This window comes from Onychomys torridus, chromosome 12, assembly GCF_903995425.1.
Source record: "Onychomys torridus chromosome 12, mOncTor1.1, whole genome shotgun sequence".
NCBI lineage: Eukaryota > Metazoa > Chordata > Mammalia > Rodentia > Cricetidae > Onychomys > Onychomys torridus.
In genome coordinates, this window is record NC_050454.1 from 41,059,089 (window position 1) to 41,086,057 (window position 26,969).

Sequence of the window (26,969 nt, forward strand, 5' to 3'; positions counted from 1 at the left end):
CTGAAGTCTTGCCCTCCAAAAGCAGCCTGCCTAGATTTACATAACTTTGCATCCTCCAAAAAGCATTTTTGTTGGCCATGGAGAGATGGCTCACTGGTAATGGTTACAAGTGCCCACTGGTCTGGCAGAGGACCCACATTTAGTCTCAGAACCCATATGGCAACTCACAACTGTCTATGGCTCCATTCTATGCCCTTTCTATCCCCTGCAGGCTCCTGCACACACATGGTGCACATATACATGTACAGGTTCACACTCAAACACGTAAGTTAAAATAATATTTTTTAAAATAAGATATAACCCAGGAAAAAATGGTTTTTATCTGTATTTGTACAAAAGGTTTTCCTTAGTTACCACATTTAAGGCCAGGGACTGACTCATATTATAGAGAAAAGTAGTATCACAAAAGCAGTATTTGAAGGAATGAGCATTAAGCTCTTGTCCAACAAGGATAAGGGATTTGCAAAGCTAACTTTGGTGAACGCTCCAGTAATGGAATTAATGAAGTGACACAGGCTCAGATAATACGGAGCCAAGGATGATGTAAAAACCACTCATGGACTGACACACTGGCTTCCCCCAGCCGCTTTCCCTTCCTAGATCTGTATTCTGTCCAACAATTAGATCACAAGCTCCTATCAACCAACAGATGATGCAGCAGGAAACGTTTAATTGATTGACTGGCTGACCTTTCTGGCTGAGTTATTTGGGAGCCTCATTAACCATGGTCAATTAAATAAATCCCAGCTACTCCTCACCGTGAAGTTGCTTACCTGAGAAACAGCTGGACTGAAATGTAACACCTGTGACTCCCGCCTGCCACGTGAGCGTCAATCACACCGGAAGTGTGGACTGCTTTTGCTTTTCATTGGCCCCTGCTTGCTATGGATGGCGCATCTATTTCATTTACTTTGCCACTGGATCCTGTTTGGAGTTCCTGGTTCAGCAGGATAGGGCCCCAAGTTTTTGTCTCTTTTTAGGAAAAATGGGGATTATTTACTTATTTGTGTGTGGGTGTGCATGGAGAGTGTATGGTGTGCATGCAGAAGTACAGGTGCGCACACACCTCAGTGCCCAAGTGGAGCCACAGGACAACTTCTGAGAGTCAGTACTCACTCACCTCCCTCCCCACCTGAGGCAGGGTCTCCCTCATTTCTGCTGCTGCACTTAGTAGCCCAGGCTAGCCAGTCCTCCAGCTTTCAGGCAATTCTCCATCTTCTATCTCCTATCTTGCTCTAGGGATACTGAGATCATAAATGTGTGCAGTAGCACCCAGTGGATCTGAACTAAGGTCAGGCTTGCTTTTACCCACTGAGCTATCTCCTCGATACAGAGCCCCAAATTCTTGTTTCTAAATCGTTTCCAGGTGGTACGATGACATCTGTTCTCTGGGACCACACTGTGAGAACTACGGCTTTAACACAGACTCCAAAGTGAAAGTGAGAAAGTCACTATAAATCGTATGAGCGTGCATCCCAATCGTATCCCCCAAACTAGATGGAGATTTGCTCAATGCTGAGAGTCACATGCAACAGTCTGGTGTGGCTCACTTACATCACCTCGCATCTCTTAGGAAATAAGGGGTACTCTCTACTGTTCGGCCTAGGACACAGTCTTACTTTCCTTCAGAACTCCCAAAGGTATTCTTGGATTTCTATTCTTTCAAAGAAATTTTAGGAATCCATTGCTCAGTTCTCAAGTTAAAAAAAAAAAAAAAAAAAAGAAGTCAACTGGGCTCTGTAATGGATTCCAGACCAAACTGTGCCAAAGTAGAAACCTTCTCAAATTTAGAGAGAGAGAGAGAGAGAGAGAGAGAGAGAGAATCATGTATCTAGAAAGCTCAATCATGTATTTAAATTGGAGAGAATTAACCTTCGCGGCATTCAATCTTTCTAACCCAAGTCGCATGTGTTTCCATTTATTAAGATTTTCTTTGAGTTCTCTTAGTAAATGTTATTAATTCCATTTTCTTTGAAGCACATTGTCTAAGAAGACTGTTAGTTTAGGAACACCCCTGTTATTTGTCTATTAGCTAACGTGCTAATTAAAACAAACAAGCACACACTAGACAGAGGTTCCAGGAAAAGGGCAGCAGCTCCTGCACAGGTACCACTGGTGTGAGGAAGAACTGGCATTTGGAGAGCCCAGTAGGTGTTGGTTCATGCTGGAGATATGGACACAGGTGACATTTAAAACACTGCCTTACGGGCTGGAGAGATGGCTCAGCGGTTAAGAGCACTGGCTGTTCTTCCAGAGGTCCTGAGTTCAATTCCCAGAAACCACATGGTGGCTCACAACCATCCGTAATGAGATCTGGTGCCCTCTTCTGGTCTGCAAGCATGCATGTAGGCAGAACACTGTATACATAATAAAAATAAATAAAATAAATTAAAAAAAAAAAGGGCTGGAGAGATGGCTCAGTGGTTAAGAACACCAACTGCTCTCCTGGAGGTCCTAGATAAAACTGTTTATACACATAGAATAGTGCTGCTAACAGCTTTGGTCAGAGAAGCTTCGTTTTTTCCATGGTCAACAGTGAACATAGAAACCTATTCCTGGTGAGGGTACAGAGAATAAATGACTGCTAAATGTTCTGCTATAATTGGCATGTCTCTATCACACTCTTCCCAAGCTCAAGGGACATTTCGGAAGAAGCAGCAGAAGAAAGAGAAACATGAGTGTAGGTGTGTTGATGACTTCTGGGCAGGACATGGCTGCTGTATTCTTGGACTCACAGCAGTGTTATTACAATGCACAAGATCTGCACAAGGGCTAGAGAGAAGGCTCAGTGGTTAAGAGCACTGGCTGTTCTCCCAGAGAACCTGGGTTCAATCCCAGCATCACATGGCAGCTCACAATTGTCTGTACCTCCAAAACACCAATGCACATAAAATAAAAATAAATACATAAAAAAAAAAAAAAAAAAAAAAAAAAAGGATCTGCACGAGATCAGAGCATTCAGCACCTTGTCATGGAAGGGGAAGGGCTCATCAAGACTTACACAGTTAATGGTTAGTGAGATACAGGAACATTTTCTTCATCGCTGTAACCACTGGTAAGCTGCCCAAGCTTCTCTAAATTGTATCTATCTATCTCTCTCTCTCTCTCTCTCTCTCTCTCTCTCTCTCTCTCACACACACACACACACACACACACACACACACACACACACACACACAGACATGAAAGTAGAAGTGACGGCAGTTGGGAAGAAAATTATCATCAGGAGTGGAAAGAGAACAAGAGAAGGTAACAAAGGGTATGACTATGCTCAAAATACATTATGCACACGTATGGAAATGCCATAATGAACCCTACTATGTGTAATTAATATATACAAGATCCTGTCTCAGAAACCAAAACATAAACAAATATAAATAAATGTACCAAGTGGAGCATGGATACTGAAGTGACCTGATACCTTTCAGTGTTCACATAAAGCTCATATACTGATGATTCTTCAATAAGTAGAAATATATGCTTCCTTTATCTTTTTCCAATGTATTTTAATATTTGGAATCCTTTATTGGAGGGGGTCTTTGGAGACACGGTTTCTCTGTGTAACCTGTCCTGGCTGTCCTGGACCTCATTATGTAGACCAGGCTGGCCTCAAACTCACAAACTCAAGAGATCCACCTGCCTCTGCCTCCCAAGTGCTGGGATTAAATGTGTGCACCACGACTACTAGCTTGTAATCCATTTTTGTTCTTGGTTTTTTGTTTTTTCGAGACAGGGTTTCTCTGTGTAGCTTTATGCCTTTCCTGGAACTCACAGAGATCCACCTGGCTCTGCCTCCTGAGTGCTGGGATTAATGGCGTGCACCACCACTCCCAGCTTGTAATGCATTTTTATTCACCTCTTATTCACACTTCTGTGGCATGCCCACTCACATACACACTTCACATGTACTGTGTTTGCTTTTCCTATGCTCTTAAATCTATAAATAGTAATTTCTAGATTTTATTATCAATAATCTTAGTGCAAATTTACTTAAAATTTGATATTCATTAAAGATAAGTAAATTTTGATAGGAAAGCGGTATCTTAATGAAGTAAGTGTTGGGGAATATTATTTTAAGGTGTTTTACTTTTGTTTATGTTGCATTTATTTAACTCTGTGAAGCTGTGTTACTTTGCCTGTCTAAAACACCTGATGGTCTAATAAAGAACTGAATGGCCAATAGCAAGGCAGGAGAAAAGACAGGTGGGGCTGGCAGGCAGAGAGAATGTATAGAAGGAGAATTCTGGGAGAGAAAGAAGCAGCCAGAGAAGGAGGAAGACCCAGGGGCCAGCCACCCAGCTACACAGCCAGCCATGGACTAAGAAACAAAGAAAGGTATACAGGAATAGAAAAGGAAAAGCCTAGAGGCAGAAGATAGAAGGGATAATTAAGTTGGGGAAAGCTGGCTAGAAACAAGCCAAACTAAGGCTGGGCATTTATAATTAAGAATAAGCCTCCATGTGATTTATTTGGGAGCTGGGTGGCGGGCCCCCCAAAAGCAAAAACAACCAACAACAAATGTTTTGTTTCCACATATCCATAGATGATTATTACTTTTTGCTAGAATGATCTAGGGTTCAAGATCAATTTTATAGCTATTTTGGAAAAAGCAGAGAAAATTCCCACTTAATTCAGTTAAAATGAAATGTTTTGTAAAACTAAATACACTTGTCAAGTTTCACACCTTGAATCCTTCTCGGAGTGATGTCTCCCAAACTGTTACTGACCCATCACCAAAACTATTTTAATGAGCTGTCAATTGCAGCTTCTCAGTTTTGTGGAAATCAAGCCCTGGGAAACATCTCAGCCATCAAACAATTTTCCACTTACTTTCTAAGGCCTGCTGTTGACGTCCCATGTGTTGAGCATGTGTGGATTTTGATGCCCTAGGGGAATGCTTTAGAGAGGCTGGATAAATGGCTCCGGGATTAAGTGTTTTTTATAGAAGATCCAGGTTTGGTTCCTTACATCTACATGGTGGCTAACAACCACCTGTAACTGCAGTTCCAGGGAGCTGATGCCCTCTGACCTCAAGCACTAAGCACACACATGGTACACCTCTACACACATGCAAGCAAAATACTCATACATAAAACAAAGTAAGTAACTCTAAAACATAATTTTAAAAAAAGAAATGCTGCGTGAAAGTCAGGATAGAGAAAGTATGGCTCTCTTTGTAAGTGTGTATGGTATAAATCTGGGTTCTGTTTTGTTGTGGGTTTTGTTTTTTTCTGTTATAGGAGGACCAAGAATGGCAGATGAGGAAGGAGAGTATGTACTGGCTTAGGCGGATGGGAGAAGTTTTCTGAAAGGATTTAGAGACTGATGAAACTTGCTGTGACTGTCTATGCCTACGACAGTCTTTGTGACTCATGTTTCCTCCTCATACTACAAAATGCCAGCTCATTACTGTCTTCCTGCTAAGATTTATTCATTTTTTTCCTCTAAATAAACACTATGCTTTGGCTATATGCTACTACCTATTTACAATATAAAAATTGTTATGTTTAAATCTTATATAAAGTGACTTTAAAAGAGAGTAACTAAAGCTGAACTTGTACACAGGAATGACTGACCTTTGAGAAAGTCAATGAAGTCACACCAGCAACAGTCTGCTTGGCTACTTTCCTCCCGCTGGTTTGTCCTCAAGCTACTACTGGGTGCTGAAGCTTCTGGATAACTAAAAGAAGCAGATTCATTTACAGGTTTTTTTTCTCAATTACTCTTACTTTATTTTTGGTGTCTGTGATGAAACCCAGGGTCTCACGGATGCTAACAATGTACTCTACCACTCAGATATACTTTGAGCCCTATAATTACTATTTTAACTGAAGTCAAGCACTAAAAAAAATGAAAATGTTGAAAAATTACCTATTTGGTAATACAATCTTCATTTAGCTTTTCTGTGACAATCGTTGTCTCCTGTTATTCTGTTCCCTACACAACCTTCTACAGTCATGAAGTAAAGCTGCTAAGCACAGTGGCTATCATGATTTAAATTTCAAGTGTTGAAAAATACAGCAAGTCCTTGTCCTAATGTCCTCACTGTCCACTAGAGGGTGTTCACTAGATCACTTTGAGGGTTAGTCTCAGAAATGACTCATGAAAACACACTTGTTTCCGAGGCATTTCATCTTTATTCTTCAGAGATTTTTAACACGGTGCTAAAGGCTTCTCACCTTTTCCTGGCAATGCTTCTTAGGGGTTGCCTAAGATCATCACCAGAAAACAGAGACATTAACATTATGACTCATAACAGTATCAAAATTACAGTTATGAAGTAGAAACAAAAGCAACTTTATAGTTGGGGATCACCACAACATGAGGAATTGTATTAAGGAGTCATTGTATTAGGAAGGTTGAGAACCAATGGTACATATATTTATGAGAATTTATTTGCTCTTCTGAAATAACTATGGAATTCACACTATTTTGCTTGTCTCAAAGATCAGGACAGCGTGGCAGAGATTTTCAATAACTCATCTAAGTTATATGGTACAAGATGCAGAGAGCTTTGAACCCACACTCATAATGACTAGAAGGAAGGGTATACCTGGCAGAGGGGGCAGCCTATCTAGTACTAGAGGTGCAAAACAGCCTCTTTAATGTTAGGAATTGTACACTGCAGGAACCCCAGAAGCAGCTGTGGGCTGGCAAAAGGCCCAGTCCATGTCCATGTGTGCATGGCATTGGGGCTGTGGGTGGAGATAAACAACCCATCTGCGTGGAAATGGTTTATTATAATAGAGAGATGAAGAGGGTGAAAGACAGAAAGAGGGAGACAGAGAGAGATATGGAGGTAGGGGTGGGGCTTGAGAGCTGGAGGGCTGGGGGAGGGGTCCGCACCTAGTGAGATCAAAGCGGAAGAGAGGGAAATGGGCTGAGTTTTGGCTTCTGCCAGGTGGTGGTGGCGGCGCAAGCCTGTAATCCCAGCACTCGGGAGGCAGAGGCTGGCAGGTGGATCTCTGAGTTCGAGGCCAGCCTGGTCTACAGAGCTAGTCCAGGACAGGCTCCAAAGCTACAGAGAAACCCTGTCTCAAAAAAACCATAAATAAATAAATAAATAAATAAGTAAGTAAGTAAGTAAGTAAGTAAATAAATAAATAAATAGGCTTCTAAGTCAGGGCATAGTGTGGTGCCAACGGGCAGGATCAGAATGTTAACATCTGCTCTTATTATTTTTGGTTCAAATGTAACCTCGCATATAGTGAAGCCATAAAGCGGGTCTGTGGACAGGGTCACACAATGGAATATAAAGGCTAAATAAAGAGCAGTGACACAATTTAAAGGGTATCCAGATAAAGGGGTGAAGCAAGAGCCAGTTTCCCTCTTGCTAGGGGGAGGGGTGAGCTGAGGTAATACAGAGTTGCCAAAACTATGCAGTTTCTACAGCAACTACAACTTCAGGGATTCCAGGTCACTCCCACAGGATCCCAGGGGTCACTCCCACATTCCAAAGTTCATAGAGCACGATGAAAACGGTTGTACTTGCAGTCATGGGCACTGTGGACTACAGCAAAAGCACTCAAACTCAAGTATGTCACGGGAAGAGACAACTCCCAGGGATTTGTTGGTTCCAGTAGAACCACGGAGAGTCTAGCTTTTCCTGACAGCAATGTGGGATAACTTGCCAACCAAGGATGCTCATAAAAACTTAGGTACCCAGCTTTTCTCTTTTAGATTCTGTCATGGAGACTTAACTGACAGTCCTTATAGTCAACTTTAGTCACCAACCCCCCCGGATGTCGTTGCTTTATCTGTTGTTTGTAACTTCATCTTCAATCATATTGACAGACTAGCAGGTGTGGCACAAGCCGCCAGGTAAAAACCTCTCTCTCCTATCAGGGCAGTATCAGTACATTTCAAGGACTTAGAGATCACCTCTTAGGAGCTGAGGAAAAACTCCAGACTCACTTCCCAGGAAGCCGCCTTCTTTCTTACAGATAGTAAAGGTACAATGGAATAAGGAGACAGGAGTGACAGGCCTCCAAAGGAGGGAACGTAAGTTAATCTGCAAAGCAACACAGGTTTAGAAGAGAACAATAACATGTATGTGAGTATGCTGAGAAGGGGAACTAAGGGTAATTGCTAGAAAACACAAGTACCACACTGCTGTGGGATGTACTGTATGTCAAATGTGTTGATCTGATTGGTTAAAATAAATAAAGTGCTGATTGGCCAGTAGCCAGGTAGGAAGGTGGGACAAGAGAGAAGAGAATTCTGGGAGGTAGAAGGCTGGGGAGGACAAACATCACCAGCCGCCACCATGGCAAGAAGGATGTAAGGTAATGGTAAGCCACGAGTCATGTGGCAAAGTATATATTTATAGAAATGGGTTAATTTAAGATAGAAGAACTAGATAACAAGAAGCCTGCCATGGCCATACAGTTTGTAAACAATATAACTCTCTGTGTGCTTTCTTGGTTGGGTCTGAGTAACTGTGGGACTGGAGGGTAAGAGAGATTTGTCCTGACTGTGGACCAGGCAGGAAAACTCTAGCAACACCACACTAAGGCTGAAAAGGAACGGCACAGTGTAAAAAGATCACATGAAGGAAAGGTTCAGGTTCTGCTATGAATGGAACAAGCTGGAAGCAAGTATAGCAAAAGCTGAATTCTGGAAACCCAGAAACAAAAGTCTTCCCCACTGCTACAGAAATTTGAGAAACTGGAATCCCTTTCTAGAAGTCAGGGAGGAGGAGGACAGGGCTGAAAGTAAAAATACTCACAAACATGTAATTCTGTTATTTTCCTGTGCTGTCTTCTGTGGTCAGCCTTTCTAAGAAAGCTTTCATTTTGCCTATGGCAAATTTAGTACAAGTTTATGCAAAACTCAAGTTACCATGAAATCCTAGCAAAAGGGAAGATGGAACAGAAGGCCCAGCTAATTACATGGCTTTGAGGTTCGCTGCTCATTTTGTTCAGGGTCAAATAGTCATTTATAAGCCTTTCTGGAGATACGAAGTAGAAAATCAACTCATTACAGGCTATGAATAGCCAGGTTACTAAAAAGTCTCCAGACAAAATACTTCTCACAATCTTTTGTTCTAAATCATCCAAGAATGCTGATTATATCCCAGGTATGAGACCGTACTGTCTGTAGTGGGAAATCTGCGCTTACACAGACTGGGTTAGGGTTAGGGTTAGTTAGGGAAGAGTCCCACCTCTACTTACTAACCAGCTGAATGAATTTCAGCAAGTTACTTTAACTCCACACTATAGCCTCAGAAGAAACACTGAAAAGAAACCTCAAGTTTGTTCTCAGGAGTACTTAAGTAGTCATTGCTTCCACAGAATATTCATGCAAGATGTGTTGTTCTTTAGTCTACATGAATACATTACAAACTAAAAACCTCATGAATTCATTATATACTTCACTATTCATTTTCTGAAAGACTCATTATAAAATGTAGCATTATTGAAACTGCTACATTTCCATATTATATTTATAAGTGTCCTAAATATGTTAGCATCCTAAAATCATCTTTGACCCACTTCATATTTTATTTATCTTTAATAATAAGACTTAATCTTTGTCTCGAGATATGGTTAAAGCTCTTCTGTGAAAAGGAGAAATACTTAGTCTAAGAGATGATATAAAACAATCATTTGAGAAATTACTGTCTGAGCTAAGTTTCAGACTCTCTACAGTCATACTTTTTCTTTGCTCCACAAAACAGATTGGGCAATCTCCATTCAGTCCTTATTGTCTGGTTCCAAGTTAATTCCAAAGTCACCAGTGGCTTTTACTGGCACCCACACACTTCAACAAATAAAAGATGCCATTCTTGCTCATGTTTCTAGAATGTTTACCATGGCTCTCCCATGAACAGACTGGATGTAAACTAGACAGAGGACTATACTGTTCTTTGTATTCCAGGGATTATCATATACACATATCAGGCACTCCATACAAAACCCCACTCACTACCATTCTGATCAAGAGCACAAACTCACCAACACACAAATCATGTTTCTTTAAAAAAATAATTAATGAATTTATTTCAGGGGCATGGAGTATGACTAAGCATGGAGGTCAGAGGACAACTTACAATGTAGTTTCCGCTCGAGATGCCTGCCTGCCTCGATGTCAAGTGCCTCCCCTCCCCACCAACTGAACCACAGCACCACACAGGCCTACTGGCAACTTTTTGGCATTATATGCTTATTTCTTTAAAAGACATTGTTTCAAATACAGACCTAACAGTGACCAGGATTGCTAAGTAAAGCATGACTTTAGGTAAGGAAAAGTGTGCACTGACTTTAAGGATTTGTTATTTTCTGAATTTCGGAAAGTTAAATGTCTTCGAAGTTAGGATTTTGCTTACAGTACCATCACGGTTTTAAAATGCAGAATTTCCATTTTTACAGATGAAAGGCACTGCTTGAGAGGAGGGCATTGCTTTCTACTGTTGCTGTGTTTTCTTCATTTTTAAAAAACCATTTACGCCTCACTTTGTCCACAGCTCAAGCAGGAGAGGGCAGCTGGGTGAGTCCTTCACCTTTACTCTGACTAAACCTTCCCTCCCAAAATGTGTACTAAACTTCTATCTTCATGGTGGCACTCTCATAAAAGAGGTACAGCACACACTTCCACTGTTCCATCATAAAGTATCAAGAGATGAATCATACTAACCTTGCTGTATTCCAGGAATCCCCAAGCTCTTTGGAATACTGTTTGTCAAACTGATCCAACACCACTCTGCAAATCTGTTTTGCAAGCGTCCTCTCTGATTTTGCTTTCAGCTATGATGATAAGAGAAAGTTGCTAACAACCCATTGTGATATCACACATTTATTGAGATTTGACATTAACATGACCTTAATTTTTTTCTTTACATCTGTATTTACTCGTGGAGCATTTCATACATGTAGAGAATGTATTTGGATAATAACCGCGCCCACACTTCTCCAACTCCTCCCAGACTCCCCTTGTAAATTTCTCTCCCAACTTCCTGTCCTTTTAAAGGATATCATTATGTACATGTGTGTGGGACCTCACACAGAAATCTAGGTTTCCTGCAGCCACAGCCAGCTACTGCCAATATCTCCTCGGTTAGGAGTGAGGCTTCCTGCTTTTAAAGAACTGTTCAAAATAGCAGTTCTTGCCTTGAGGGCAACCCCTTATTTGTGACAGAACTGTATTCATTGATATTCTACCTATTTATAAAAATGGCGTTTCTCAAAGTAGTAATTACCCAAATGTAAGGCTCAGGTTGAAGGTAGTTTTTTTTTTTTTTTTCCTTAGTAACACAGTAGAGATATATCACCAGGGCTAGGTTTCTGTAAATATAAAATTACCCCACAATAAAGTTTATTACGGAAATAATCGTCGCCCTAAGTTCCTGGGACCCCCCTGCAATTGTTTGACTTATTCACCAGGGTGCACCGAGGGCCGAGAAAGTTGGCAGAACCAACGGTCCCGGCATCTCAGTGCCGACCTGCAGGGTGAATGCGGATGGACAGAACCACAAGGGCGGCATCCAGCATGCGTCCCGGGCTTTGGGCAGAGCGGCTCCCGTCCCATCTGCCCTGTCTCTCCGCGGCTTCAGTCCCAAGCGCTGGACGGCCGAGGGCCTCACCCGAGTCAGCATGGTCCCGCCTGAGCTCCCACACGGCCGTTCTTTGCAAAAGAGTTCACAGAAGAATTAAAAAAAAAAAAAAAAAGCAAAAACAAAAAGCCCGCCACACTTCCGGGGTCCGCTAGGAGGTCACGTTTTGCCTCACACTTCCTGCTTCCGTTCTCGCGAGATTGTACTTTCCGGGGCCCCAAATCTCGGCGGAGGGAGAGGTCCCGCGAGACGCGGGAGCGGAAAGCTCATCCGTGCTGGGAAGCGCTGAGGATCTTGCGCTGGGCGGAGAAGCGAGTCTAGGTGGTTTGTTTAAAAGTCATCCTCCGCGTCTGTGATCTTCGTCACTTTTAGGCTGTCAGGGTTTTATAAGCAGAGGCATACTTATTTCCAAGTCTGAGCTCCACGTTGAGAAAAGCGTGAAAGGATTAAATGGTGCTTCTCCTTGGGGTTGCCTGATCCTATGTAGCCTTAGAGTGGGAAGTGTTAAGTGTTACAGTGAAATACCGAGTACGGGACAGAGATTGCGGAGCTGACGCCCCACGCTGGCTGTTAGAAAGATCTGTAGCCCACCTGACCCGCCTGAAGGTATCCTAGAGTACCTGAAGCTCCCAGCACAGTTAAACCAGCAGCGATGTTAGGTTAGGGATAACAAAGAAAAAAATGTTCTGTAACAAACCTGCAATTTCTCAGAGATGATTTGGTATCTAATGATAACTAGGCATCACCATTTTGAAATAGTACTGGACTATCAAAACGTCAGTATAGGTTTATGCAATAGGTAGGTGCTGGTCTCTTAACCCTATTGCGAAGGAAATGGTCCTTAACCACTAATGTGATTGAAAGCTTGGCATATTTATTTAGGTCACTTTCTCAGAAGTCTAACAAGTGTCGTGTTAATTTTGATTCGATGCAAATATAATATTTGGTATGCAAATAATTAAATGAATACCACCTGTTATGTGTGTTTGGGGACAAGTAGTTCATCTACCTTTTAGCTGTTATATGCAGGAAGATTTAGTGTATTTTCTGTGTTCATTATAAAACGGCTCAACTACTGAATTAATATACTAGCTCTATGTTTGCAAAGTAGACCTAGAGAATAAGAAGTAGGCTCCTATTAGGATGTTAAACTTGGAGAGGTCAGACCTATTAGTAGACTTGTTTTGAAATACTAAAGACACTTGAGATAAAAAACAGAACTGACATTTAAATATGAGGAGTTACTTTAGTGTTTCTTTGTTAATATTGCCTCATGTAGCTCAGACTGACCTTGAAGTCACTGCGATAGTGAAGGATGACCTGAATTGACCCCCACCCCCCCCTCCACACCAGCCTCCACCCCCAACCCTGCTTCCACCTCTTCTGAGGCTATGTGTGGCATGCTTTTGTGCCTACTTTATGTGGTTGCTGGGAAGTAAACCTATAGCTTTGTGAATGCTAAAACAAACTGCATCCCAGCCCCATTCATTTTTTTCTTTCTCAATAATAGTTTCAAAGATTTAGTTGATGAATAAATTAAGATTAATAACATCTCTAGGCAAGATGTTTTAATCTAAGCATTTTTAATCATTAAATCATTTCATGTAAGGAGTGCTTTTGGATATACTTCATAGTCTTTTTCTAACAACTTTATGAACTTTCATATTTGTACAATCATATGTCAAACTCTTCTTGTTTATGTTGCCCAAAAGGTAAAGGTCCACTGGGTAGTAAAACCAGTCAGACATTGTGAGAGAAGTACCTACAATCAAGGCTAGTGAACACAGTCCAGGCAGTCGTGGACTTTCAACAGATGAGACTCCTATTACTTTAGGGATCCAGGTATTGTGTAGAAACCCAAGCACACAATCCACTTCAGGAGCAAGTAAATATGACCTCTATTTTGATTCTATTTTAGGATTTTTGCTTTGTTTTGTTAAAAGTTCCTTTTTTAGGGGGACATAAAATGTATGTTGTACAGGTAAGTATGTATGTATGTATGAGGGGTTAAATTTGTTGTTCTAATACTTTCATATTGAAGTTTATTTTTTTTTTTAATTTTTGTTTGGTTTGGTTTGGTTTTTGAAGACAGGGTCTCTCTGTGTAACCCTGGCTGTCCTGGAACTCACTCCATAGACCATGCTGCCCTGGAACTCACAGAGATCTACCTGCCTCTGCCTCCCTGAGTGCTGGGATTAAAGGCGTGCACCACATCCCCTGGCTCACACTGCAGTTTTAATCCTTAGTCTTAGGTTGGGACTGCCTTTAAAAGGGGGTGATCAGGTTAAAATGGCATTGTGAAGATGAGTCTTATTCCAGTCTCAGTGACAGTTTTTGAAAAGGATACACTGAGACACATTAGGGACAACAAGAGGAGAGAATCAGTGACCTGGCACTAAGCGAAGAAGCCTTTGGAAAAGCCAGTCTCGCTGGCCTTACACTTCCAGCCTTCAGAACTGGACAAAAACAATTATTGAATCCATGAAAATGACAGTACTTAGCTATGCTAACCCTAGCCAAGTAGTAACAATAGGTATAGAAGAATATACATACGTTCTTTGATAAAACATGTAATGAGAATTTGGGAACTACTGATTAATGCATGGTGTTGTACCCTGTTTCCTCATCAGTACATAAATGGAACTTACAACTAAAGAATTACATCCTATTTACCCTGTAGTTATAAATCTGACCCACTACTTAAAGGAAATCCATTTCTCCTTTCCTACTTTTTTGTTTGGTTTCTTGTTTAATAAGCTTTGTTCTCAAAACAAAAAGATTATTACTGTTTTCATCTCTGCCATATTTTAAGACCTGCATTGTCTGGATTTATTCTCTGGGTCAGATAATATATACTTCTCAACAAATGAGTACCAGCAGAACTTCACTTATAAAGTATCCTCTATTCAGACAAAAACAGGTATTAAAAGCCAGGGCTGCTGGGCGGTAGTGGCGCATGCCTTCAATCCCAGCACTCTCGAGGCAGAGGCAGGCGGATCTCTGTGAGTTCGAGGCCAGCCTGGTTTACAAAGCGAGTTCCAGAAAAGGTGCAAAGCTACACAGAGAAACCCTGTCTTGAAAAAACAGCAACAACAACAACAACAACAAAGCCAGGGGTAATAAGACCTATAAGCTACAGCTGTATTTATATAAGCAGTTCCAACTTTTGAAACCTTTTACCCAGAGCATGGATTTCTTTACTTAGGGTGGGAGAAAAGGAATGTTCTGGGTATGATGGCATAACACACTGACTGTCGAATAAATTTAGTCGACATTTAATTACAAGTTGGGGTGGGGTGTGCATTGACAGCACAAAGGCTCCCCGAAGCAAAGAGGGCTCCAGATCTGCTAGAAACGGAGTTACAGCCATGAGCTACCTGATGTGGATACTGAGAGTGGAACACAGGTCTTATGCAAACACAGCGCATGCTTTTACCCTCTTAGCCCTCTCTCCAGATCCTGAAATATTTCCAGCTAGAGAACATTAAATAAAATAAAATGTCTAATGGTGTTTTCTATAGGTGAACTTTTCTAGACCATTGGGTTTTAGTACATTCTAAACATTAACTAAAATAGTGTTTAATTTCCATCTTGAAGAAAACATGGCATGGGTGGGGTTGGAGAGGCAGTGGCAGCAGCAGCTTGGTGTTAAGAGCCTTGGTTGCTCTTCTAGAGTTCCTGGGTTTGAGTCCCGGTGCTCTCATGGCAGTTCACCACCATCGATAACTCTAGTTCCGAGGGATTCAACACCTTCTTCTGGCCTCTATGTACCAGTTACACACACACACACACACACACACACACACACACACACACACACATGATGCAGGCAAAACACCCAGAAAAAAAATAAATAAATAAAGTTCAGCCAGGCAGGGGTAGCATACGCCTTGAATCCTACCACTCAGGCAGTGGAGCTCTGTGAGTTTAAGACCAGCCTGGTCTACAGCATGAGTTCCTGGACAGCCAGGACTACACAGAGAAACCCATTCTTGGAAAAAACCAAACCAAACCAAAACAGAACAAAAAACCTCTTAAAGTTCAAAAAAGAAAACAGCACTTAAAATAATAAATAAAAATTATAAATTTGCTTCCTTCAAACAGTTGAAAATTGAGGGAAATATAAAAATAAGATCTCTTGAATTTCAGCAGGCATTCTGTACAGTTCCACACCCCACAATCATTACATACAATGGGTCGTCTATGTAGTGCACACATACGGACTGTCTAGTAAGAGCATATGGAATTTTCTTTTTTGTGTGTGTTTTTTCAAGGCAGGGTTTCTCTGTGTAGTTTTGGTGTCTGTCCTGATCTCACTCTGTAGACCAGGCTGGCCTCGAACCCACAGAGATCCAACTGGCTCTGCCTCCCGAGTGCTGGGAATAAAGGTGTATGCCACCGCTGCCTGGCCAGAATTTTCTTGTAAATAAGTTAAAATATATCTTTTGGGCAGTAGGGTTAACAAAACACTGGGGGCAGTGGCGCACGCACGCACGCGCGCGCGCGCGCGCACGCACACACACACACACACACACACACACACATACACAAATCACAATGTTGTTTCTCACATCTTTAAATAGTTTTCATATTAAAAAAAGAAATTACTTTAACCCACTTATTTTTTAACTCTTTCTACAGTAATAATGCAAAAAATATTGATTAGCTAAAGATAATCATTTAAAACCAGAAGAGGAAGAGAAAAATGGTATACTGGTGTAAATTATTTTTTTATTGTGATAAATTATAAGTCATGATGAGTAAGAATGAAAATGTATAACAAAATAAGCATAGAAGTGTTAAAATCTGATAGGATTTAGAAAACATTTTTTAAAGGGTTTTTACATGGCTTTAAGAAAACATATAGTATTATAGAAAACATCAATTCCAGTTTATGTTACATTCAATTTCAAAATTGTTTTTATGAAATAGTCGGTAATTACTGTACTCAACAGTAAACACTGGTAGGAAGCAAGAATTTTTTTTTAAAAATCTTTATTCTTAAACCAGATTAATGTTAAGAGATAGCAAAAGTGTGAGTTTAGTTTTAAAAGGGAATTTAAATATTACAAAGTGAACCAGAAAGATGAGCACATTTTCCTCTAAAATCCAGTTCAGAATTTGCATCCTGTGTTCTTGTGAGTCTGCCACCTACCAATTCTGCATATGGGTTTTGCATAGATATTAAAATGCTTTTTCCTCAGTGTGCAAGGTAGGTACCATGCACAAACTCGCAGAAACTCTACCAATGCTGACTAGAATAATGTGACCTAACTGATCCAGGTCCGGTGAGCTAAAATGGGAACAATGCATTATAAACATTTAAAGGAAAATCATATCAACCCACCTTAGATAGACTTACATTCAGAAACTAGTATATGTCTATTGTGGGTATAAGGTACCAATCTTAACGAGGTGATCGGAGAATTTTCCCTTGTTATCTTCACCTTGACTTAGCGGCATGCTTTCACTTGGACACTACAATATGAATCCATTACTAAATATATCTCTAGAAGCTTTGGTAAGGGACAGATGAACAGAGAGCCTCATGGATGGCACTCAAGAGCAAAACCAGTGCTATCACTTCAAATTCCAATGTCAGGTTGTAATCATAATCAGCTCTTTATAAAAGGGTTTGTTTGGAGCCAACATTTTCATTTGAATGTTGTTTGCTGCAAAACTGAACTCTCCAGACCTGCAGGAGTCCGTACAGTCTTCTTACCTTTAAGTTCACAGCATGGAGAATGAGAACAGCCAGAACAGCCAGTGGAGCTCCTAACAGATGGAAGGCATGGCAGGGGCACCTGACTCTCCAAGTGTCCAGTCCTTGAGTGGGGTCATTTAGGGCTTTGAGTAATGTCTCACAGGGCACATTCTTACTAACTTAGACATTTTAAGATGTTTTTAGAAGGTATTTCACATGCCTTAACATTTACTGAGAGCATCGCCAATGAAAGCAGTCGGTGACAAAGGAACCGAGTTCTCTCCTCAGGCACCACTTCCAAATCATGTAACTGGGTAGAATAAGGATCTGAGAAGTTGCTTTTTAAAATAGCAACTATTTTAGAATTACATCAAAATAGGGTGTACATTTTAAAAACAATGTTATCACAAAACATACCTCAAGCCATTTAAACAAATCCTGCTTGTACGCTTCCTGTCTGTCAAGTAAACCAATGTTCTATCCAGACAGACTGAAGTAAGCACATGTAGAAAAGTGCACAATCAATACAATAGCAAACTCAAACAAAAGCTTAGAAAAAAATATAAAAATAGTTAAAATTTAGTTATAAATGCCCAGGAATACCCTTTTCATGTATATGTACTTTATAAAACATGTTTAATGCATAGAAATACAGACTATTAAAAAATCAGGTATGTAGAGTCCATTGGCTCCATTTCTGAGGAGGTTTTCCTTTGGGAGAATGTCCAAGAGTAGGCACGTGTAAACCAAAGAATCAACACTACATCTTGCTCACTTGGCCAAACGCTCTTGTCAGCTACTGGTTGTTCTGTTTCCTCTCTGCTTTACCCACAGAATGTGGAGAAGTAAATGTTCAGGTCAAAAGTTCTTGGGTATTCTTTCCTCCCTGGTATTATAGTTGTCTTGCCCCAGTCATTGGTGTTAGGGCTTTCCTGCTTTCGAGAAAGGTCTGCTATTAAAAGACCAACCCGTCTGACTTGGTTATGAGATCATGTCCGGAGCATCACCGTTAGGTCTCTGCCGCACAGCCAGGGGAGGCAGTGGCTTCCCATAGAAATCTGCACAAAGGGAAATGGAAAACATGAAACAGTATGGTAATCAAGTCTTCCACAGCTAATTGTTTTCCAGCCAACACTCCTTAAAAGATTAAGACGCAGACAATTCTCGAGTGCATGGATAGGTGGGGAAGACAGAAAACAGAAACAAACATGATCCAAGAAAAATTGAATGAATTCAAAAAATAACAACTTGAGTAAATTCACTGGCTGGTAAAATACTGTACCTAACAGACATACTTAAAGGTTTTTTGTTTTTGTTTGTTTGTTTGTTTGTTTGTTTTTATTACACATTCATGGTAGAAAACAAATACAAAATACCGTGAGTTGACACCATCTGCTATTAAGCCCTGGTCAATCACTATTTGTATACACCACATTGCTTTCTAATGCTGTCTAGGTATTTTAGGAGAAGCAGATTAACTTCCTTTACCTAATCCTACTACAATCCTGTGGTTTGGTAACTAGCATACCAATTTTTTTTTTTTTTTTTTGAGTATGTGAATTACTGAAAACTGAATCCAGAACCTTGTGCATGCATGCTAGGTAAGCATTCTATTACTGAGCCATAGTCCCAGGCCCTCAACCTTTCTGTTTATAATACAGTTATATTCTCTGCTTGCTTGTTTTTTCAAGACCAGGTTTCACTGTGTAGCCCCGGCTGTGTACTACCACTGCCCAACTCATTTGTATTCTTTTTAAATATATTACATTGACTTATTCTGATGTTTGTGTATAACAATCTCTGTGAGTTGCTTCCCTCTTTCAACTGTTAGTCTTGGGTTTAAACTCAGTTCTTTAGGCTTGGCAGTATAAAGTACCTCTACCAGCTAGGCTGAGTCACTGGCTCAGATTTCTATTTCTTACATTGCCACAAATTAGATTATACACCTAATGCCACATTTAAGTCTTCATAAATTATTTTCTAGCATATTACCTTAAAATTATTTTAGAAGCACAGGTATTCAAAGGCACTTAAATAGAATAGTACAAACATAAAAACTTACAGTATGGATTTCAAAACCAGGCAGACGTTAGTTCAAATCTTGATTCTGTAGCTTAGTGGCATGAAAGTTCTTGCCTAAGGTAGTTTGCTACCCATATTATAAGGCAATTTGGAAGAACTAAAATTGCCAAGCACAATGGTAGGTACCTACTGCTTGCTATTATTGTTATGATAAAAATGATAAGATATATCCAATTATTTTGTTGGATTTAAAAATATTTTTATTAAAAGACCAAATGCATGTATGTAAAATGTTTGGTTTTTCTCCCAAGAAATTAGTATGCTTTTGTAGTGAGTTCTGTATCACATCCTTAAGGGAAACTGATTCTATAAGATACAGCTTTTTTGGGCTGGGGAGATGGCTCAGAGGTTAAGAGCACTGGCTATTCTTCCAGAGCTCCTGAGTTCAGTTCCCAGCAACCACATGGTGTCTCATAACCATCTGTAATGAGATCTGGTGCCCTCTTCTGGCGGGCAGGCATACATGCAGATAGAATACTGTATACGTAATAAATAAACAAATCTTCTAAAGAAAAAAGATACAGCATTTTAATTCTTGATCATTTTTATAGTGATTATCAAACATTTTAAAGATTAAATTTGAAGAGCAGTAAAAGTATACAAACATGTTTAACTTTCTTCTTGACTTTTAAGCCTTGACAATATTCTTTAATTTATATAGCTGGTATTTTTGACTACCAGAAACTTTGATTACTTCTCATAATGTTCAATATACAGCACACTGAAGAAATACAGACTGAGAGTGTTCACAAAATAAATACAGATTCTCATTTTATGTCTCTTTAAATGTTTCTGTCCTACCTGTTACACAGAGAAAGCTTTATAGGCAATAAAAGTGATTGTAGAAACAAGCTGTTACTAAAGCAAATGCCTATAATCAAAGTAAGAATCCCCCTTAAGCTGCTTTCAACCTGATAATGGCAATTTTTGTCTAAGTCAGTAAAGTATAGGTCACAAATCATGTACAGTTGGTTTTTAATTATTTGCTAGCCCATTATATATCTATTGTATATTTGTTTTTAGACTTTTGTCCATATGTATTTATATATAATGGGAAAGAAGTGTTCAAAATTAAAAAAAAGAAGAGGGTCTGGGGAGATGGCTCTGGGGTTAAGAGCACTGGCTGCTCTTCCAGAGGATCAGAGTTCAATTCCCAGCAACTATAAGATGGCTAACTTATATCAAACTCCCATGCCAGGGATCTGATGCCCTCTTCTGGCCTCTGCAGGTACCAGGCACACACATGACACATAGATATATCATGTAGGCAAAACACTCATACATTAAGTACTTTTTAAAAATTATTTTCTTAAACATTAAATATAGTAACATTATGTCCATGTGTTAAATGAATATTAGCTCTTGAAAAATTACTAATAGTAAGCCTTTATACTTTAATATATAAGGCCTTCACCATTTAGTCCAAGGCCAGAATTCCATTTTCTATGTTTCTATAATCTAAAATTTCCTCTTTTAACCACTGTGTAACTCCATGCCTTCAGACAAACTGTTGTTCTTTTCTGTCTCTGTTTTGGTTGTTGCTTGGTTTTTCTTTTTCAGTCAGGCTCTCCTGTAGCCGAGGCTGGCCTGGAACTCCCAATCCTCTTGCCTCAGCCTTCAGTGGTGCTAGGATCACAGGTATACTTACTTTAGGATCCTGTTTATCCTGGATTTTCTTTTCCTTTTTCTTTCTTTTTTTTTTTTAAAGATTTATTTATTATGTATACAGCATGTATGACTGCCTGCCAGAAGAGGGCACCAGATCTCATTACAGGTGGTTGTGAGCCACCATGTGGTTGCTGGGAATTGAACTCAGGACCTCTGGAAGAGCAGTCAGTGCTCTTAACCTCTGAGCCATCTCTCCAGCTCCTGGATTTTCTTATTTGAACCTCTAGTTCTTATGCGACTCTCTATAAATGCCCATGGAGTTTCTGAATAGTACTCCAATTCTCCACTAAAGAACTTACTGCCATAGAAACTACAGTAATTTGGAGGACTAATTTTTCTATTAAATTAGTGCATGTCTTATCTTGATATAACAAATATTTAGCTGGTGTCAAATTAAAAATACACTGGTATTGTCTGGGTCTGACATGGAACCCTCTCCCTTCCCAGCTCATGTTTTAGCACATTAGTCCTGAATTGGTGGTGCTGCCATTTTGAAGGCCGTGGAAACTACAGAAAATTAGTAACAGAGGAATGGAGTTCTTGCTGCAATGAATATTATTCTGTAGTTCCTAGCCTTTTACAGCTAGTTTTTTGGATGAATATAGAAGAGTTTAGAGCTATGGGCTAACGAAGCCCTATAATGCTATCCATAAAGATCATCAGAAATTCTGCTAGAAGTCTGGAAGATGAAGGTAACACAGATAAATGCAGTGAAGGCCGTGTACAAGAGGGTTCAGATAGGAAATCTACGGTGTTTGGGAGGCCATTACACAAGGAATCTGGCCACTCCTAGTCATCCGGAATTCATAATTAATAGATTATTTTCTTTAGTGTTAAACATTCAGGCTGTGGCATGATTACTGTTAGACGCTTTCAGCCAGTCTATACTGAGAACAGAGAGCAAAAGGTGGGACAGAAAGATAGAAGCAGTTTGTCCTGGAAAAGGGAAAAAGCACATTTAACACAAAGCAAGTGTAGACACTGTAGGCCTGGTTACTAAAGGGATTAGGACCAGGGAAGAGAAGCTACACACTTCAAACACTGCACTACAACAACAGAAAAGGTTAATTGGAGACTATAGTTCTAGAGAAGGTCCTAGAATGTTAAAGTACAAACTCACTTGAAAGACTTTCTTTCACAAAGAGAAAGCAGAAAAGGTGACCTACTAGGAAAAGGCCACCTAGAGAAAGATTTAGTAGCCATGGGGAGACACTCAGAGTGCTGCAGCCATACTCCATGAGAGTTCAGCTCTGACTTGTCGCTGTCCAGTAGTGATGGTTTTGCAGGCATACAGAATGCAGGAGTTACAGAATTGTGGAAGCATTGCAGAGAACAGCCTAAGGTGAGGGCATGTTTAGCAACAGCAGATTCTCTTGACAGTGTGAACCATGAAACTGTGAAGGTAAAGTCTGTCAAAAAAAAAAAACAAAAAAACCCCCCAAAAACCTTGCAGGCCCTGGGGAGCTACCTCAAGAGAAAGGCCATGTGGGCTGTGAATGGCAAAGCCACAGGTGGAGGACAGTACAGGACCACTGGAGCTGATATGATAGCACAACTGGCCCTATATGTCATACATGTAATGGCGGGATTTAATACTTGCCCTCCTGGGCTTTGGTCTTGCTTCAGATCCATTCTTGCTATTCTGTTCCTCCCTTCTGAGAAGGGAATGTTTATTCTGTGCCATTTTATACTGGAAATATGCAACTTTATTTTTTATTTTAGAGGACCACAACTAAGAGACTGTCTTATATTTCAGGGTCCAGAAGGAGCCGGTTATGTTTTGATTCTCAACTCTTCCTCCATGTGTATGTGTGTGAGTAATCGGACCCTGGCTAGTGGCGCTGTTTTAGCACCACCAGGAAATGGAGCAGGTCACTGGGGCAGCTTCTGAAGGCCACCCCTGCTCTGGTTCTAGATGGAGCCCTCGAGGCTTTCTGTTTGCTGGCATGTCCTCAAGTTGCCAGCTCTCTCTCTGCTCTTGTGAGAAACTATTTTTCTGCGTATGTATACGTGTACATATAAATGGACAAACTCTAACACTATTTTCTAACACTGAATATTTAAATTGATAATGTATTCTAATATGAATAAAGTCAGGTTACATAATAATACAGGATTTAACCTATATTATCGATAAAAATATTACAGTGTACAAATCAGTAAATAAAATAGAAATACTTAATTCTACTGAAACTACCCTATCAGGAAGTCTAACAGTAAATTCATCTATCTATAAATATAAATTTTCTAATTTTCACTAATGATTAAGTAGAAACCATTAGGGACCAGTACGGTATTCTGAAAACAAAACCAAGAAGCAGACTTGACTAGCTTTCGAATAGTATGTTTCAGTTGGACAAATGTAGAGTTTATGGTAGTGCTTTTTCTAAAGATTCAATGTCTTTTTCTATAAAGTGATCCTTTTAGGAAACAAAGTTTATTACATTAATACATAAAGTGTACTGGATACTCTTAATGAGCGAGCAGATGAAGTTACAATTAAACTTTTCTTTTGCATTCTAAGTTCAATGTGAAAACTTAGACGTCTGGTCAGGAATGACTTTTGCCTGTGAGTCCTCACTATCTTTTCCTAGACTTTATTTCCTGGAGATCTAAGGCAATGCATTGGCTGGATTATAGGTATGACCATTTCATCATGGAAAATTGTTTCATTGATCCAATAAAGCCTTCAAAAACTTTCTGTATTTGGTTTACTAATCTGATCTCTCATTCTATACATTGTGTTGATCTTGACTTCATTTTAATATTTAGTAGCTGGAAATCTTATGAGTAGAGAAAGCAATTCCATTCATTATCACATGCATGAACACAGGCAGGGCATGGCAGTTTTCTAGCACAGTAAATAAAACTGCAGTGTCTCAGACTTCAGTTGCTGGAAAGCTTTTCCCATCTAATAATAGTTTCTATAAGGTTTATCATGAATAAACACAAGAATGAGTCTTCATATATTAGTATTAAGATTAAAAATCAAATTATGTAACTATAAGGTACATTCAAAAAATAAAAAAATGAAGTAAAATGAAAGTTAAAAATGTAATGAAAAGGATGGTAGTGGATCTGAAAGCTACCCAAAATGAAATACTGAAAATGTGAAGTTCTAAGATAAAGAAAAGTGGCTGTATAACGCACAGATGAAACTTGAAAACTGATCCTTTTGCATTACCATTATGACGTGTTTCACCAAGAGGCTCAAGTTTTGGAAGTCTAGTGACTTTGGGGGTTCCCCAGCCAACTAAAGGAAAAGAAAAACATTTAGAAGCTCTGTTAAATGAGTATTTGTTAAGGTCTTTTCAGAGGATCCCTCCCTTGACAGGAAATGCACTTAACATTCTATGACACAATTCTGAACAGGCACATTTTCAATTGGCTTCTATTCACCATGTTACTATAGGATGCTAACATCTGCTTTAGTTTATTGTTATATTATATTATATTATATTATATTATATTATATTATATTATATTATATTATATGTTAGTTATACTTAGTTCTTAACACATATTTAATTAAAAATTCACACCTCTTATCATCATAACAAATAAACTATTGGCTACCATTATAATGCCTAGCAGAGGCTAAGAGAACTGTTTTGATAAAAATTATACTAGAAATTAATCTTGTAAAATTTTATAATAAAAAATATTTATAATTACCATATAAAGCTCTGGAACAAAGGCTACAAGGGAATTGTTAACGCATGTATTTATTTAATTCACACATATATACCAACAACTAACTGTAAGAGGTAGGACACTATGCTCAGTGTTGAAAGTGACTTACAGTTTGCATGTATTGTGTCCCACAGTTTATACATGCATTAACTCCTGCAACATCTTAGGAGCTGGATATGCACAGTGCATTTATATTGAGAAAAATCACATATTTACATAACTTTTAGGATAAAACAATTAAAGATCCAGATTTGAAATCCCAATCTAGTCGCCAATCCACTAAACTTCAATTTCTTTCAGCAATGTGTGGTAGAGATATTTTGAATATAATCTGATCACATTCTAGGGATTATTGTGCAAAGTTACATTAATACATTTCACCATTTCATTCTTAAAACAACACAGAAATGTTAACAAATGCTGCACAACAGACAGTAAAGGGTTCTTTCTTACACACTGACAAAATAATGAAAACACTAACTACAAACTACCTCATTTCTTCTTCCTCTTTTCCCTCCAGTGCTTACATCAGTGTTTCTACATCCAGTGTCAGAATCAATGGACTCACCAGGAGGGGGAGGCGGGGGTGGGGTGGGACTCTTAGGAGCAGATTCATCTGTATTGACTGGTTCTACCCGATGACTCCTTTTCATTCTTAGTTTCTTAGTTTTCTTTTTACTATTATCTGTAAGAATATAAACACAGAACTTTAAATCAGGACAAAATGAAGTTCTATAATGTAAAAACCAAACAAAGAACAAACTGAGACCATTGGTATTAATACCATAATAACTGATTATACTCAACTTTGAGAATTAATATGAACAACTAAGTATGAACTTCTGTACCCTAGGAATACATTTTAGATGGCTGACTAAAAATATGACTGTGATTAATGAATAAAACACAAACAACCAATTTTTTTTTTTTTTGGTGCACCACTACCGCCTGACACAACTAATTTCTAAGAGAGGTTTTCATTTCCAAAATTAACTAGCATTTCTCCCAAGCTCAAAGTCATTTTAAACAACTATAATTGTCTAAGTATAGGATTTTCAATAAAACTCAGAAAGGCCTACCAAAAGAGGAGAGCTGGTAACTCTCCTCAAGAGAGATAATGCAAAATAACTGAGTCTACAGACAAGTGTTTGAAAAATAACTATTTAAAAGATGACCAAGAACCCAGTCAAACCTAAACACATTACTCATCAAAATAATCCCTAAACCAGGTATGTCCGGTATAAGTATGTGTAACCAACATCACATTGGTAGACCTGGAAGAAGCTACTATTCCTAAAAGAGTAAACACAGAAACCATACAGGCTCTCAAAGACACACACTTGAACACTCTAAGGCTTTCTATATTAATATATACATTTTAATAACATAAAACCAAAATTTAGAAAAAAGTTATAAAAACATTTCAACTAAAATTTCTGGACTTCTAAAATTTATTTCATCTATTTAAATAAAACAGGCAACACATCAGATATCTAACAATACATTTTCTAAAATGAACGTTACCTGTAACATAAGCCATAACTAGCATCTGTGAAACTTACAAAGCTATAGGGAATGGAAATATATCTAGAAAACAATGATTTTTTTTTAAGTGAGCAAATGCAACCTGAATCATCTCACTTCATGGAGAATCAAAACAGAAATAAAAATGAAATCCAGTATAAACTTCCTTTCCCTATGGCAAGCATGGAATGCTGAGAGTTAGCACCTGATTCTGAGGAGCGCTGCTCTAGCTCGTCTTCATTGTCCAGCTGCTGTGACAGGGCCTCCTTGTAACTCTCTACCACTCGACTGTCGTCGTTTTGGGGGCAGCCACTAGGCTGGCTCTGGGACTCTACTTGCTCCTGTTCCACTTGATGTTCTGGGAGGCAAACATCACTCTCTTTCTCCACAGTCTGCTTCTTTTTCTCTCTCTCTTGCTTTTTTTCATTCTAACAAAAATGAAATACATTTATCTTTATCACAACGGTGGCATTTAAGATCATTTCAAGGAAGAAAGCAAGTATGCACTTTTGGTGAATCAATGTCACTGTGAAATGCACAATGAACTGTGAATATATCATTAAAACATACCAACTGCTGAATGTTCCCTACAGACAAGGTCTAAAAAATAAAATAAATGTTTCCAGTAGTTTCATAATCTAGAGATGACCACTATTCCATTTATAATCATGGCACACTCATATAGACACACACCACCAACAAACATACATAAATGTGGTTCTCTCTGTACACCATATTATTTACTTG

At 39.2% G+C, this 26,969-nt stretch overlaps 2 protein-coding genes across 3 annotated transcripts in view; both read right to left on the reverse strand.

Moving 5' to 3' along the window:
- Nsun3 (NOP2/Sun RNA methyltransferase 3) overlaps positions 1-11,648 on the reverse strand; it is a 45,874-nt gene extending 34,226 nt beyond the window's left edge. Inside the window, exons 1-2 of one of the 2 annotated variants that reach the window (XM_036203621.1) lie at positions 11,582-11,648; positions 10,636-10,745 (exon numbers count right to left, since the gene is read on the reverse strand). In XM_036203621.1, the coding sequence (XP_036059514.1) occupies positions 10,636-10,745; positions 11,582-11,593 (122 nt within the window). In that variant the 5' untranslated portion in view covers positions 11,594-11,648. The other variant, XM_036203619.1, reaches the window with a different exon arrangement.
- Positions 11,649-16,282: 4,634 nt separating this feature from the next.
- Arl13b (ADP ribosylation factor like GTPase 13B) overlaps positions 16,283-26,969 on the reverse strand; it is a 60,359-nt gene continuing 49,672 nt past the window's right edge. Inside the window, exons 7-10 of the mRNA XM_036203800.1 lie at positions 26,428-26,650; positions 25,267-25,383; positions 24,190-24,258; positions 16,283-18,313 (exon numbers count right to left, since the gene is read on the reverse strand). Of these exons, the coding sequence (XP_036059693.1) occupies positions 18,237-18,313; positions 24,190-24,258; positions 25,267-25,383; positions 26,428-26,650 (486 nt within the window). The 3' untranslated portion in view covers positions 16,283-18,236. The remainder of the gene's footprint in view (positions 18,314-24,189; positions 24,259-25,266; positions 25,384-26,427; positions 26,651-26,969) is intronic.